This window comes from Erythrolamprus reginae, chromosome 1 (genome assembly GCF_031021105.1).
Source record: "Erythrolamprus reginae isolate rEryReg1 chromosome 1, rEryReg1.hap1, whole genome shotgun sequence".
In the NCBI taxonomy this organism is placed as follows: Eukaryota; Metazoa; Chordata; class Lepidosauria; order Squamata; family Dipsadidae; genus Erythrolamprus; species Erythrolamprus reginae.
Genome location: NC_091950.1, coordinates 194,553,035 through 194,569,917, shown reverse-complemented (window position 1 = coordinate 194,569,917; position 16,883 = coordinate 194,553,035). Strand labels below are relative to the sequence as shown.

The following is a 16,883-nucleotide window of genomic DNA, read 5'->3' as shown; positions in this document are numbered from 1 at the left end:
ATACTAACTACTACTATCCTATACATGTTTGACAAATAAATAAAATAAAAATAAATATTCCAGATTTGTGTGTGTGTGTGGAGGGGGAGTGTTCGGATCCTTGTTGCAGATGTTTGGAGGCGGGGAAGCAAACGATCCTTTGCAAGGGAGAAAGTTTTATGTTTGAACGTATACATTATCCAGGTTTACACACTTTAGTGACATCACAACGTCCCTTTATTTAATGTTGTTTTGTTTATTGGCAATTATCCAACTCCAGTGGGCTCTGCGGTCCGTTATGCGGCTAATACGTGGGGATGGGGAAGGATAGCAAAAAAGCAGCTGAGGAAAGAGCTGACCACGGCGAGGTTCCACCAACCATCGGAAGTGCAAAAGTTCTCCCCCGCCCTCTCTCCTTTTTCCCCTAGAGAGACCGAGGTACCCGCGCGGCGGCTCTTTGCAACCGATAGATCGTTCGGTGGCTAAAAAGCGGCCCAATCGGCAGTCGACAAGCCGCGGCACGTTTGGCTCTGATTGGTCGGTGCTCTTGTGACGCAATTGGCTTTCGCTCTCTCTTGGCGGCTGGAAATGCGTGCGGAAAGTGTGGCCTCGGGCCCGTTCGATTTGACGTGATTTTGGCGGGAGGGTTCGGCCTTGAGCCAGGAGAAAAGCCAGGCTAGCGTAGAGAGCGATTTGACCCGGCTCTGATTTAAAGGAGGTAGGCAGGAGGGAGAGGCCGCTGTTCGAAAGCCTATATTTCACTGATACTGCCAAGTGCTTCGCTCTTAGTATTTCCTTATTTGAAGGGATACTGCCTCTGCCCCTCCATCCGCGGGGACCGCTGACACACCCGCACAGACAGAAGGGGTCGTTCCCTGTCGTTTATTTTTAATTTATTTATTATTTACTTATTAATTGGATTTATATGCCACCCCTCTCTCCGAAGACACGAACTAAAGGGTGTTCCAATATTTTTTTTTACCTTTCCACCCTTCGTATTTGAAGCCCAAATAATCATCATATCATAAATACCACCAATGCCCCTTAATTTTGAATAATATGTTTATTATATCATGAATAATATATAACAGTATATCATGTATAGTAAATACTATATCATGTATAATAATATGAATATGTTTTTCACCTCAGCTGAAAATAATTCCTCACATAGCCCTTGACAGGGCCGCCATCAGGAATTTTGGGGCCCCATACAGCCTAAGTGTCTGGGCCCCTCGCCATTTTAAAACTACTTTAAGTCACCGAGCCACTCCATCCCCCAGGGATCATTTCCCGCTTTACACCAAGCGAGGCGGTCCCATAGGCCAGTGTTTCCCAACCTTGGCAACCTGAAGATATCTGGATTTCAACTCCCAGAATTCCCCAGCCAGATATCTTCAAGCAGTGTTCCCTCTAATTTTTTTTCGGTGTGAGCAGAAAAGTATAATGTCTGAGCGGCACATTTCCATGCCTGGGCGTGGATCGGTTAGAAACAAAAGGGGGTCACGTGACCTCAGGACACACAGCAACGGTCATAAAAATGAAACGGCAGCAAAGTTTTGATCCTCCGATCATCGGGCTGCTGCGAAGGTGCTAAGTGTTAAAAAGGGCCATGTCACTTTATTCAGGGCCGTTGCGACTTTGAACCATCAGTAAATGAACCAATGAGGCCAATGATTCTATCTCCTGAGTAAGACGGTTATTAAGTGAGTTCTGCCTCACTTTACCACCTTTCTTGCCACAGTCGTTAAGTTAATCCTTGCAGCTGCTTGAACTTCCCAAAAGATGTTCACATAACCCTGGGACATGGCCACCATCATAACTAACTTGTCAAGTGTCCAAAGTTTGATCCGATAACCCCTTTATTTTTCTAACAAAATCGTTTCTTCCTAGAAGGAAGAATAGAAAGAATAAAATGGAAAAGGGGATTAAAAGGGGATACAAAAAATAAAAAAAGGGTTTGGTTGAAAGTTCTGCTCAGATTGAAGAAATTGGAGTTTGAGAAGGGTTGATTAAGCTTAGAGTATTGTTTTGTTTGCTCTTTTTTAACTTCTATTTTTCTATTTAGATATATGAATTTAGGAATTGCTGATCTGTTTTAATAAAGTTAGAAGTATTGATTATAATATGATATGCAGTAGGTGATACTGATTTGGATTAATGCATAAATGGAATTGAATTTAGCACTTTGGCATACTGGTTAATAAGTTAGAAATATTTTTTGAAGGAACATTAAGGAGGGAATTTAACTAAAAGAAAATGTATGTAACTGGATGACAAAATTAGAAAAAAACCTTTTGCAACTTTTGGGATGATTGATATTAGTTACTAAGAAAATACAGCATTTTATTCGTGGAAAATTAGATGGTGCATTGTATTATTTGAATGTTGAGAGAGAAAGAAATTACCCCCCAAAGGTCCTTCCACCCTCTTTCCCTCCATTCATTTCATTCTTCCTTCTTCCTCCCTCCATTTCTCTCTTTTCTTTCTCTCTCATTCTCTCCTTCCAGGTCTCTTCATTCCTGCATCCTCTTCCTCTGTCTCCCCTTCACTCTCTCATATGTTTATCTCTCCTCCCTTGTGTATCCAATCATACTTGGCCAATAAAGAAATAAAGGAAGGATCGTCCCGGAACAGATCCCAATGGCTCCAAAACCGGCGGGGGGGGGGTGTCGGTCGTGTTGGAGGGAAACGGGGTGGGGAAGAGACGTGCTGCCAGGCATTCGACTCCAGCCCCTCCTGCCTTTTCATCCTCCCTCTCCGAAGCTTCGTCCTCCCTCTACCAAACCCCCACCCATCTCTCCGAAGTTTTACAACTCTGTCTCAGCACTCACAATTATCAGCTCTCATCTCTTTTGACTGCTGGATTCTCCCTTTCAAAATGCGGGGGGGGGAGGCAATCTTCCAGCCCCTGCTTTAAACCCCTTGAGGAGGCTTTTGAGACGCCTTCCCAGCAATCGGGTGGTTGCTATCAGCAGCATTGCTGGCCGTCGCGACCAGATGCTTGCTTCCCTTGTTGGCGAGCCACCTCCTGCAAGACGGAGCCATGGTGCCCGCACCGGCTCCGCGCTTCGCGTTTTAAGGGGGCAGCTCCAAAACCGGCTTCTTCCTTTTCAGCTACCCGGCGGCCAAGCCTCCCCGCTTTCTCCCCTCCTTCCGGCCTCCCCCCTCTCTCTTGCCTCGCCCCCACTTTCCCTCCCCTGCCCCGGGGGGAGAGATCTGACCACCTCCCACCCTTTCCACCTTCCCTGCGCCTTGCAGGATGGCGCCGAGCGGCTCCTTTGTCTGCGGCCGGGTGGGGAGAGACGGAGAGAGAGAGAGGCGACTCGTTCGGGCCATACAAAAACCGGCGCCTGCCAGCCTTCTCTTTTCGCTTCCCCCTTCTTCGTTCCCCTCCCGGCCGTGGGAGGGAAGGGGATCCCCTGGGAGCTTCGGAAAGGAGTCCCCCCCCCTCACCGGTCATGCAAGCCCTGGCTCTTTTGTTGTCTTGGTGCGGGCCGCGGTCGGAGAAGCTCCGCAGTGGCAGAGTTCGTCTCAATCGGGGTTGGGGAGTTTTTGGCGGGCGCCGGGCCCCCCCTTGGCCCGGGCCCGTGACACCACTCCCAGTAATACCCGTCTATCGGCGGCCCTGGCCCTTGACTTAGGTTTATTTAGTGATGGTGCCAAGTTACAATACCAAAAGGGAGGAGCGTTTTTCACACATAGATGACTGTTGCACCATCCTTCATGGTCATGGGATTTTACATGTAGTAACAATAGCATATAGCATATAGACTTATATACCGGTTTGTAGTGCTTTTGCAGCCCTCTCTAAGCAGTTTACAGCATATTGCCCCCAAAAGTCTGGGTCCTTATTTTACCCACCTCGGAAGGATGGAAGGCTGAGTCAACCTTGAGCTGGTGGTGAGATTTGAATTGCTGAACTACAGCTAGCAGTTAGCTGAAGTAATTTGCAGTGCTGTACTCTAACCACTGCGCCATCCCAGCTCTTGACAACTGGTTCATATTTATGACAGTTGCAGTCTCCCAGGGTCATGTGATCATATTTTGTGATCTAATGAGCAAAGTCAATGGGGAAGCCAGATTCACAGTAAGCCCAATTATTTTGCAATTTATTTTCCCCATAAAATCCATCAAATTCTCTAGGGATCATCCCTGTGGTGCATGTATGTATTTAAAGAATTTTTTTAATATGGGTATGATGCATCTTGAAATCTACTTTCCCATGTTTTAAGTACCATTTCCTTTGTTAACGTTTCATTTCTTTTGTAGTGCCTATGTTGGGGCAATATCTTTGTTTTCTGAGGTACATTTTGAGTCTAATTTGACTCTTGTTAATATCATGGACACAGCCATATAGCTTTCTTGGCATGATTCAAATGTAGCTCACCATTGTGTTTGTATTTTTATCTTTTACTTTCCATTCTAACCTACAGCCCTTGAATTCCTTGGAAGTCTCCCATTGAACCAGGCTCAACCCGGCTTAGCTTGTGAATCAAGACCCGTGACTTGAATTCTCACATATATAATGGGATCAATTCTAAACACTTTTATTTTGTAGTTAAAAGCATGTAGCAGAAACTTAACTGCAAATTAATTTTCCAAGAGAATAGGTTTAAATTTAAAACATGTAAATACTAAGAATAGGAAAAACTCTAAATAGTTATTCTTCCTCTATCTTACATTCAGACTATGAAATTATAATTGCAAAAAGGCTCTTGAAATAACGTATTAAGGATTTATATGTAGTGTGTACCAGTATTACTACTTTTATTTTTGCAGTTAGTCAATAGCTTGCAGCTACTTCAATAATAAATATACTATCTTGTTTGTCCCAAACATTATGCATACTCATTTGAAGAACTGGGATTCCTTTGGAATACAGTGTTCCCTCGATTTTTGCGGGTTCGAACTTCGCGAAAAGTCTATACCACGGTTTTTCAAAAATATTAATTAAAAAATACTTTGCGGGTTTTTTCCCTATACCATGGTTTTCCCCGCCCAATGACGTCATATGTCATTGCCAAACTTTCATCCGACTTTAATAAATAAACATGGTGAGTAATGATCTAAATGGTTGCTAAGGGAATGGAAAATTGCACTTTAGGGGTTTAAAGTGTTAAGGGAAGGTTTATGATACTGTTCATAGCCAAAAATAGTGTATTTACTTCCGCATCTCTACTTCGCGGAAATTCGACTTTCGCGGGCAGTCTCAGAACGCATACCCTGTGAAAATCGAGGGAACACTGTATATACACTTCAACAAATCTCTTCAAATTACTTGTTGAATAACCTATATTTCACTTCACATTTATTTCCACATTACCTTTGTATTAATATTGTTGGCATTTTTCACTTCAAGCTATATTTTGTTGATTGAAAGAGTAGATATCCATTTAATTTACCTCAATTTGGATATTATTAATAGGAAAAAAATATTCTACTATTTTTAACAGTTTTAACTTTGGGAAAGTCATAGAGATAGTCCTCATCTTGCAACCATTTTGGTTAGACTAATAACCGTTAGTCTAAAACAGTTACAGTGATTGATAATTTTTCACACTTATGACCATTATAGCACCCTTAAGGTCATGTAATGGAAATTCGGATGTTTGCCAACTGTCATGTATTTATGACACTTGCAATGTCCCAGGGTCATGTGACCTTTTGTGACCTTATGACCAAGGTTCATGGGGTAACCAGATTCACTTAATAGCCATGTTACTAACTGAACAACTGCAGTGATTCACTTAACAACTGTGGCAGGAAAAGTCATAAAATGGAGCAAAATTCACTTAACAACTGTCTTGCTTAGCAACAGAAATTTTGGACTCAATTGTTGTAAAAAGTCAAGGACTACTTATATTTCAAATGTAACCTTTCCTCAAGGCACCTTTCTTTACAGTGGTATCTTACTGTACCACTGTTATGGACTACATAGAATAGAATAGAATAGAATTTTATTGGCCAAGTGTGATTGGACACACAAGGAATTTGTCTTGGTGCATATGCTCTCAGTGTACATAAAAGAAAAAGATACATTTGTCAAGAATCATGTGGTACAACACTTAATGATTGTCATAGGGGTCAAATAAGCAATGAAGAAACAATATTAATAAAAATCTTAGGATACAAGCAACAAGTTACAGTCATACAGTCCTAGGTGGGAGGAAAAGGATAGGAATGATGAGAAAAACTAGTAGAATAGAAGTGCAGATTTAGTAAAAAGTCTGACAGTGTTGAGGAAATTATTTGTTTAGTAGAGTGATGGCATTTGGGAAAAAACTGTTCTTGTGTCTAGTTGTCTTGGTTTGCAGTGCTCTGTAGCGACGTTTTGAGGGTAGGAGTTGAAACAGTTTATGTCCAGGATGTGAGAGGTCAGTAAATATTTCCCCTGCCCTCTTTTTGACTCGTGCAGTATACAGGTCCTCAATGGAAGGCAGATTGGCAGCAATTGTTTTTTCTGCAGTTCTGATTATCCTCTGAAGTCTGTGTCGGTCCTGTTGGGTTGCAGCACCAAACCAGACCGTTATAGAGGTGCAGATGACAGACTCAATGATTCCTCTGTAGAACTGTATCAGCAGCTCCTTGGGCAGTTTGAGCTTTCTGAGCTGGCGCAGAAAGAACATTCTTTGTTGTGCTTTTTTGATGATGTTTTTGATGTTAGGTGACCATTTTAGGTCTTGAGATATGATAGAACTAGGAATTTGAAGGTCTCTACTGTTGATACTGTGTTGTCTAGTATTGTGAGAGGTGGAAGGATGGAAGGGTTTCTTCTAAAGTCTACCACCATTTCTACGGGTTTTGAGTGTGTTCAGTTCTAGATTGTTCTGGTCACACCACTAGGATAGTTGTTCAACTTCCCGTCTGTATGCGGATTCATCATTGTCTCGAATGAGTCGGATCACTGTTGTATCGTCTGCAAACTTCAGTAGTTTAACAGATGGATCATTTGAAATGCAGTCATTAGTGTATAGAAAGAAGAGAAGTGGTGAGAGTACACAGCCTTGGGGGGCACCTGTGCTAATTGTACATGTATCTGATGTGATTTTTCCTAGCTTCACCTGCTGCTTCCTGTCTGTTAGGAAGCTTGTGGTCCACTTACAAGGGTGTTCAGGTACCACTAGCTGATTTAGTTTGGTTAATAGAATGTCCGGTACGATGGTATTGAATGCTGAACTGAAGTCCACATAAAGAATCCTAGCGTAGGTCATTGGAGATTCAAGATGTCGAAGGATGTAGTGTAGAGCCATATTAACAGCATCATCTATTGATCTATTTGCTCGGTATGCAAATTGCAGGGGGTCTAACAGTGGATCCGTGATGGTTTTCAAGTGGAACATCACTAGCCTTTCAAAGGTTTTCATAACTACAGATGTTAGAGCATAGTCTGTAGTCATTCAGTTCCTTGATGGAGGGCTTCTTTGGCACTGGGATGATAGTAGAAAGTTTGAAGGAGGAAAGAACATAGCACAACTCTAGTGATTTGTTGAAGATTTGGGTGAAGATGGGGGCCAATTGATCAGCACAGACTTTTAAGCAAGAAGGAGTTATTTTGTCTGGGCCTGGTGCTTTTCCAGGCTTCTGTCTGTGAAATATTCTAGGGAAGTACCCCAGTTTTTTTCTACATTATCAGGCTCTGGATCCTAAATAAAAATGCTTCTACATAAGGCTACCATGATACAACCTGGAATGATTTTTATTACCTTGTGCTTAGGATTTTTAGTATGATTGTTTTTTTCAAGAAGAGAAGCAATGTGCAATTAAGGCAATAATAATGTATCATTTTAATCATACACCACATTACTTTGGCACCGGCAAGAATGATGAGTAATTTAAAACTACAGTATAACTAAATAATGAGTTATGAGCTGCGTGGTACAGTTGTTAAGAATGCAGTACTATGGGCTACTTTTGTTGACTGACTGCTGACTGCAATTTGGCAGTTCAAATCTCATCAGACTCATGGTTGACTCATCCTTCCTTCCTTCCTTCCATCCTTCTGAGGTGGGTAAAATGAGGGCCCAAATTGTTGGGGGCAATATGCTGACTCTCTAAACTGCTTAGAGGGGGCTGTAAAGCACTGTAAAGCGGTATGTAAGTCTAAGTGCTATTGCTACTGCTAATGGTTCACATGGCAAAAAATCCCTAGTGTTTAGAGATTTCTAAGAAAAAAACTATTTTGGGAAATAGCACCTTGTTGATTTTGAAAATTATGAACTAGCCATATCAACAGTCTGACATTTTTCTATATATCTATATTCAGAATTAAGTGCTATTGGCTACAGAGGTCCTTGACATACACATGGGCGCTTAATGAAATTCAAAGTTATAATGGACCCAAAACAAGGTGCTTACAACATGGATTCAAAATTCTGTCATCTTGCTTCCTCCCACGCAACCACATGACCGTATTTTGGGCACTCTGCAACAAGCCCACTTTTACGATCATTTGCAGCATCCCATAGTCATGTGATTGACTTATGGTGTTTTTGGGTGGAAATCAACATTTCTGTTTTCTGGCAAAAACTGCCCATTTCGGACAACGTATTAACAGCTTCAGAATTACCTAACAACTATTGTGATTTGCTTAACTATTGCTGGAAAAATATAAAATTAGGTCAGTCACGCGATAACCCATTTAATGACGAGCATAATTTGTGATCGTAACTCTATTACAGCTACAGCTGTAAGTCAAAGACTACTTGTACAGGAAGTCTATGTCTTTAAAAGTATTGTAAAAACTCTAATCTATCGGGAATAATTTGATCCAATGTACATTTTATTTGGAAATAAATTCTTGAGAATTTTTCTTTTGAAAAAACCTGAGTAGGGTCTAATTACCGTACTTGGTTTTAATTTTTCACATTGATTATAGAAGTTTATTGTACCATAAAATTAGATTTTGCTTTTTTAAAATTAATATTTTTATTGATTTTTATAATATAAAACACATACACAACATATAACATATAACGTGTGCTCAGTGATTGTGCCCACCACCAGACAATCAATCATACCCCACCACCAGTTGGGGGTATTTCTTGTATAAATCATTTAAACCCAAGAGTGAAATATTTCTTTACATATTATAGAGTGATTCCAACTTGTTTCTTATAGCTTGGTCTCGGATCCTACTCGCCATATAACGTCTTACCTTGTCCCATCGCCCCATCAGCTGTTGCAAGTCAGTTTCATTAATCAAATTCATCCTTTTATCCATAATCTCGAATTGGATGTGGTCCATCATATACCTATACCAATTTTGCATTGTCCATTTTGTTGCGTCTTTCCACCCCAAGACTATTACCGCCTGAGCGCTTTCTATTGCTGCTTGTTTTATTTCTCTGTATTCTCCCATCTCACTACTTTTTACTAATACTGCCATTTCCTTAGTAATCGTCCATCTTATATTTAATATCCTATTAATATCCTCTTGCTTCATTTCTTATACCATAAATGTAGGTTTGGCGGACTAGATGCATTAATGGTTTAAAACATGTCAGACTTTCATTTCTATACATTTCCCCCCACAGATTACGATGAGTGATTTTGAAGCAGGTAAAAAGACCTTTGTTCAAAAATGTTTACAATGCCACACCGTTGAAAAAGGTGGCAAACACAAGACAGGCCCTAACCTCTGGGGACTCTTTGGCCGGAAAACAGGGCAGTCTGCAGGATTTTCTTATACAGAAGCAAACAAGAATAAAGGTAAATAGGTATAAAAGTGGGAGTAATTTGATGAACATTGCATTATAAAAATGTTGAGTCTCAATATTATTTTAAAATAGTATCCCTAAATTAATTGACCCCAGAGTCAGGGAAATAAAAATGCCAATTATTTATTATTTCCCATTATAAAATAGCGTTGTTGGATATCTTATGAAAGCAACTTTCTAATATACTGTATTTAATGCTAGGGTAAGATTTTACTGCACTCTTAATTTTGGCAAACTGTATTTCAGACATCCTTGGTTAGTGTGCCAATAGTAAGAGATGCTGGAGCTCTTAGTCTTCCGTATTGGAGAGGTATAGGTTCTTTATTTCTGTGGAGATGTATCCTATGTTTCTTTAGGGAATATTTGATATTTGAGATATTATTAGATTAATAGTTCGTTCTATTTTTGGTGCGCTATGCATCTTCTTAGGCCAATGCTACAAGAATTTGTGTCAGAACTGTGCCTTGCTTTCAGTCCTATGTAGCAAAGATCCAATGGGGGAGCTTGACAGTTTGTAGGATACTAGGGGTAGTTTGAATTGGCGAGGAGCCTATGTCAGTGCAAATTTTTGTTTATTGCAAATGTCACTTAATGGGAAAATATTAGTCATATTAAGTTGCAATTCTAAATCCACCAGAGTGAAAATCTTCACTAAACCTAAAGGGTCCTGCTGTATTTCAGTCATGGTGCTTGACTTAAGTTTTCTATATTCAGAGACTAGATACTGGGTCCTCTTTATATGGAGATGCCTTTGAGGATTATTTAGAATGGTGCAAAATGTAGCTGGTATTATTTATAAAACACTTAACTTTAAGGACTATCTTACATTTGAGGCCATTTGCAGAATCCTCATTTAATATAGAGTGGTCAAGAAAGCAAGTGGTAGGTACCTACTCTTCAATATTACACCTTCCCCCACCCCAGGACATGATCCCTTGGAACAACTTGCTCCCTACGTGAAGTTAGAACTGTTCCTTCCTTTTTAATATTTAGGACGGCTGTTTTTCCTAATCCTGGAGCTTTGGGTACAGAGTCTACCAAGACTTGGCTCTTCCCCCAATCATTAGGCTAGGATGAGGTTGAGCAGGGAGACTGTCTGGTGCCTGGGGTCTGTTTTTGGTTTTATGGATTTTTGTGAGCCTTTTAGAATCATTAAATGAGATAAGCGGCCATAAAAGTCTTTTAAAGGAATGAAAAGTCTGCAATTTAAGAATAGCAATTTATTGGCTGTCTGATCGTTGATGTTATTGTTGATACATTTCATAACGTTACAAAGATACATACTGAATATATTTAGACTATTATTATTTTTATTATGCTGTGAGCTGATTTATTTATTTATTTTATAAATAAAATTAAAATGTTGGATTGTAATGAAAATAAAACCTATTACAATTGTTTTACAATGCAATGTCTTGTTCTTCCACTATTGTATAGCAATATAGAACTATATTATTATTCACAATATATACAGTACATGTTAATATAAGCATCATTACTTTGAACATTTTCATGGTGTGTGTGTCTTATGAAATTGCTCAGGGTATTGGTTTATTTTCATATACCATATCCCTACAGGAAACACAGCTAAATTACTTTAATGACTTTTACGGGAATTTGAACTGTGTTTCTGATCTTTCCTAACTACAATACCTGTACTTTTTTTCTTTTTGTGCTATAATGGCTTGCATTGTGACAATTAAATCAGATTGCTGAAATTCAGCTGTTGTCACTTCTGATTATTTAGTTTATTCTGATAAGTTATACAGAGGGTAGCTAGATTCTTTACACACCAGTATCTATCTATTTCAGCTTTGTACTGGCATATCTTTACATTGGGCACTGCCCATGACAGTTTGCTTTTTTTTAAAAAAGTCTACCTACTTTCAACTGTTGAAGAAGGCAGATATTGTTAATTGCTCTCACTTAAATTTGCTTATCCAGAGAAACTTACTTGAATTGCACAAGATTATTCACATGTTTTGCTTAGTAGGAAGCAACTCCTTTCACGTTTTTTATGTTTGACTACTAATTCCAAGGGCATACTTACTTGAAACATTTACGTGAACATAAATTCAAATTAAATTCCCCTAAATATGGATAAGAGGGGAAGTTAATATAGATTTTATTTAGAAAGTGTTGAATTGTATCCAGCTTTATCTGCTTCTGACAAAATGGTATTGACTAGTGCAATAGATGCTTTTCCTTCATTTTATATCATATTATAGACTGTCATACTTAATTCTTTCAGTTTATTCTATGTATGTCTTTACTGTACTTATTTATGAGCACATTATAAATATATCTACTACAGTACTAGTATTTTGGGGCATATACAGGATTGCAGTGAAGTGGTATCTAGGGGAAAATCCGTTGCAAGGGGGAGTTCTAGTTATATAATATTGAATAAATTTATATCCCATATTCAAAGGAGGAAGTAATACAATAGTGGTGAAAAGCTGCATCTTTCCAGATATTGCAAGCAACAGATTCCAACATTTCTTACCATTGACCCTTCTGGCTCAGGCTATTGGATATTTGTAGTTTAGCCGTATAAAAATAATATTTTTTAGGTCAAACAATAATGCTTTAACAATCACTTGGATATTAGAAACAATGGTGTTATTACAGAGATGGCTGAGGGGACATTTCCTGTAGCAATAGCTTTCTATTCCCTGTTATTAAAAATAATCTACGGTATATGTTCCTTGAGTAGCTGAAACAGTTAGTCGGAGGGAGAGAAGGGAAGGGGAAGGAAGGAAGGAAGGAAGGAAAAAAGGAAGGAAGGAAGGGAGAAAAAGAAAAAGGCAGCTGTAGCTAGATTGCGGAATACTTTATTTCTTAGGATTTATTTAGTTGCCCATCTTTTAATATTTATTCATTAGTAAAACATTTTTGATTTTTTTTTCAATCCTTTGTTCAGTTAGAAACAGATTACTGTGGTACCTCTACTTAAGAACGCCTCTACTTACGAACTTTTCTAGATAAGAACCGGGTGTTCAGGATTTTTTTGCCTCTTTGTCAAGAACCATTTTCCACTTACAAACCCAAGCCTCCGAAACTGTAATCGGAAAAGGCTGTGAGAGGCCTCTGTGGGGCCTCTCTAGGAATCTCCTGGGAGGAAACAGGGCCTCCGCCCTCCCTGTGGTTTCCCCAATCGCACACATTATTTGCTTTTACATTGATTCCTATGAGGAAAATTGCTTCTTCTTACAAACTTTTCTACTTCAGAACCTGGTCACGGAATGAATTAAGTTCATAAGTAGAGGTACCACTGTATTTATTTTTGTACATTTTAACATAATTTTATCTCTTTTTTTGATTTAACAGCATACAAGTTTATAACAGCAAGTAATACAAGTTTATAACCGCATACAAAGAAAATACAAAAATAAATAGGGAAATTAGGAAGGGCAAAGAGAAAGAGTGAGGGAAAGCAACGGGGGGGGGAGCAGTGACTTCCAACTCTCTTTGGTGCAGTAGAATAAGGCATTAAACATCAACTCTCAGTTTTTTACTTTTGCATAATAATATAAACTAACCATTTCTATAACAACAAATCTATCTAATTGGTGAAAACCAAAATCAAAGTTTCTTTTTTCCCCACCTCAAGGATAAAGTCCATAAGCAGTTTCCAAGTAGAAATAAAAGTATTTGTATTTTTTCTTTGATCAAGACAGTCAATTTAGCCCTCTCTGCTAAATCCATCAGTTTTTGCAGCCATTCATCCATAGTGGGGATTGAAGTGACCTTGCATTTCTATTCATAAAGACGTTTTGCTGCTGTCAATTTATATAACATCAAAGTTCTGAAATTATTTCCAGATCTTTTTCCTTAAACCCAAAAGAAAAGTCTCTGGTTTTCTTTCTATATTCACTTTAAGAATGTTCTCTGTTAAGATATTAATCCTACTCCAATATTTCTTTGCTTTATCACACATCCATCCTTACATTTCTAACATTCATTTGAAATACCTTTATACGTTATTGACAACTTATCTGGAATACCAATAATACATCATCTTATAGAATTTTTCTTTTAAGTTTAATGTAAATTTTAAACCTTTATTCCACATATTCTCCCATTGTTCAAGCATTACCTTATATCCAAAGTTCCTTGCCCACTGAAACACACAATGTTTTATTTGTTCATTTACCAGATTTAAATTCAATAACATTTTATAGACTTTAGCAATATGTTCATCACTATCACACAAAAGGATTTCCAATTCATTTTTAACAAAGTTAAACTGATAATTCTTTTTGCCTAATTTAAACCTTCCTTTATGTTTATTCCAAACTCTCAGAATTACGTATAGGATAAAATATATCAGAAAAATTCCCTTAAAAAATTAGAAAATAATATTTCTTAGGTTTATGGCATTATCCCAGACAAACTACAAAGGCAGGCGCCAGATCAATCTTCACTTCTATCACATATAACACAACTCCATCAAATTTTGTAAGAATAAATTACAATAATAATTAATAAATCTATTCCAATCAAACTCTGGTTATAGAAAAAAAATAGTAATTTGAGTCCCTAATCAATATTTTAATAGAACATTGGCAGGGGAAATCTTGAAATTGTAATCCCAATATATTTGAAGGGTGACAAGTAGGAAAAAATTATATGTTGTGTGTTATATTTTAAAACAAATGGTCCTACTTAACGAAAAAGTGAAACATTTGTCACAAAATAAATAAAATTTGTTTGGTCGTCAGTCTGTTGATAATTTACTTTAGTTATGTTATGTTTTGGTTTTTTAAAAAGTAATTTTCTCCACCTTAAAAAACACATACATACCCAACAATACATATACCTTCAATAAATGCCCATGTTTAAAAAATTCAATTCAATTTCCAATTACAGTACAGTGATCCCTCGTTTTCACGGGGGATGCATTCCAAGACCACCCGTGGAAAACGAATTTCCGTGAAGTAGAGGAAAGATATTTTTTTATGTATTTAACAAGTATTTGGACTTTTAAAACCCACCCTTTGCATTAAACAGTCATTCTATAATGTTTCTCAGCTGGATCTACATGTGATATCCTACCAGTTTCTTTAATAGAGTGCAGTAGTACTGTAGAAGAATTTTATGAATTTTTAATGGATTTAAAATTTTCAATGGATTTAATTGGATTGAAGCCCCCTTTGAAAACTCGTGAAGTAGCAAATCTGCAAAAGATGAACCACAAAGTAGCGAAGGATTACTGTATTTAGTCTGTCTAAATTTTAATTTAAAAGATAAACCATTTTTGTTAATTATTATTTAATCCTGATTATTTTATTATATGATAATACTGTATATATAATTGTTGTTGGGGCCTGGATGGGTGTCAACAGACTCAAACTCAACCCGGATAAGACAGAGTGGCTGTGGGTTTTGCCTCCCAAGGACAATTCCATCTGTCCTTCCATTACCCTGGGGGGGGAATTATTGACCCCCTCGGAGAGGGTCCGCAACTTGGGCGTCCTACTCGATCCACAGCTCACATTAGAGAACCATCTTTCAGCTGTGGTGAGGGGGGCGTTTGCCCAGGTTCGCCTGGTGCACCAGTTGCGACCCTATCTGGACCGGGACTCACTGCTCACAGTCACTCATGCCCTCATCACCTCGAGGTTCGACTACTGTAATGCTCTCTACATGGGGCTACCTTTGAAAAGTGTTCGGAAACTTCAGATCATGCAGAATGCAGCTGCGAGAGCAGTCATGGGCCTACCTAGGTATGCCCATGTTTCAAAAACACTCCGCAGTCTGCATTGGTTGCCGATCAACTTCTGGTCACAATTCAAAGTGCTGGTTATGACCTTTAAAGCCCTTTATGGCACTGGACCAGAATATCTCCGAGACCGCCTGCTGCCGCACGAATCCCAGCAACCGATTAGGTCCCACAGAGTGGGCCTTCTCCGGGTCCCGTCAACTAAACAATGTCGGTTGGCGGGCCCCAGGGGAAGAGCCTTCTCTGTGGTGGCCCCGGCCCTCTGGAACCAACTCCCCCCGGAGATTAGAACTGCCCCTACTCCTTGCCTTTCGTAAACTCCTTAAAACCCACCTGTGTCATCAGGCATGGGGGAACTGAGACATCTCCCCCGGGCATATACAATTTATGAATGATATGTGTGTATGTATGTGTGTTTAGAAAATGGGGTTTTTAAAAATGTTTTTAGTAGCAATTTAGATTTGTTGTAAATTGTTTTTTCACTTTGTTGTGAGCCGCCCCGAGTCTGCGGAGAGCGGCGGCATACAAATCTAAATAAATAAATAAATAAATAATCATTTGATTATATTAGAAAATAATGCCATACAGTTTTGATATTAAAGTCAGAAACCTAATAATATATACTGAAGTGTTTACTTAAATAATACAACTATCAGCTTTGTTATCTGTTATGAACTGGTTAATGTTGATTTAGGAAGCTAAATAGAGTACCAGATATGTATTGAATGTTAAATGAGATCTTACAATAATCAAAACTGGAATTTGTTTGACAATCTTTTTTTAGCTTTGGAAAATATTTTTTTTGCAGATTAGTTTGATTTAAAACCTATTACCGGTTGGTTACTATTACAATATTAATAAAATATGAAATAGATATTGCATAATTATCTATATTTTTCAGGTATTGTCTGGAATGAAAATACACTGATGGAATATTTAGAGGACCCAAAGAAATATATTCCTGGAACAAAAATGATCTTTGCTGGCATTAAAAATAAAAATGAAAGAGCAGATCTCATTGCATATTTGAAAAAGGCAACTTCATCATGAAACATTGTAGTTTCTGAATACCAAAATATTGTGTCTGGTGTTTTATTATTGTTCTGGCAGGGGTTTATTAGTTATTGTCTTAAAGAAAATAAAAATATTTCTTTAAAAATTAAGGGAAAATAGTGTCTTTTCTTTTTACACACCCCTATCCTAATAATGGTCAGGTTTTATTTATTTATTTATTTATTTATATTTATTTATTCCAATACACAATACACGTTGGAGAGAATAGGCAAGTAGTAATATATATAAAGAAAAGGATAGAAGAAAAGAGATAAAAATAGGGGAGAAGATGTATGAAAAGAAAAGATATACAGTATGAGATAAAGGAGAGACAATTGGACAGGGGATGGAAGGCACACTAGTGCACTTAGGTACGCCCCTTACTGACCTCTTAGGAACCTGAAGAG

General features: G+C 38.3%; 1 protein-coding gene across 1 annotated transcript; it reads left to right on the top strand.

Annotated features, from left to right (window-relative positions):
- The first annotated feature begins 566 nt into the window (after nucleotides 1-566).
- LOC139159967 (cytochrome c 2) lies at nucleotides 567-16,526 on the top strand. The gene is made up of 3 exons (XM_070737458.1): nucleotides 567-697; nucleotides 9,516-9,690; nucleotides 16,325-16,526. The coding sequence occupies exons 2-3, from the start codon at nucleotides 9,522-9,524 to the stop codon at nucleotides 16,471-16,473; spliced, it is 318 nt and encodes a 105-aa protein (XP_070593559.1). The 5' UTR covers nucleotides 567-697; nucleotides 9,516-9,521; the 3' UTR covers nucleotides 16,474-16,526.
- The last annotated feature ends 357 nt before the right edge of the window (nucleotides 16,527-16,883 follow it).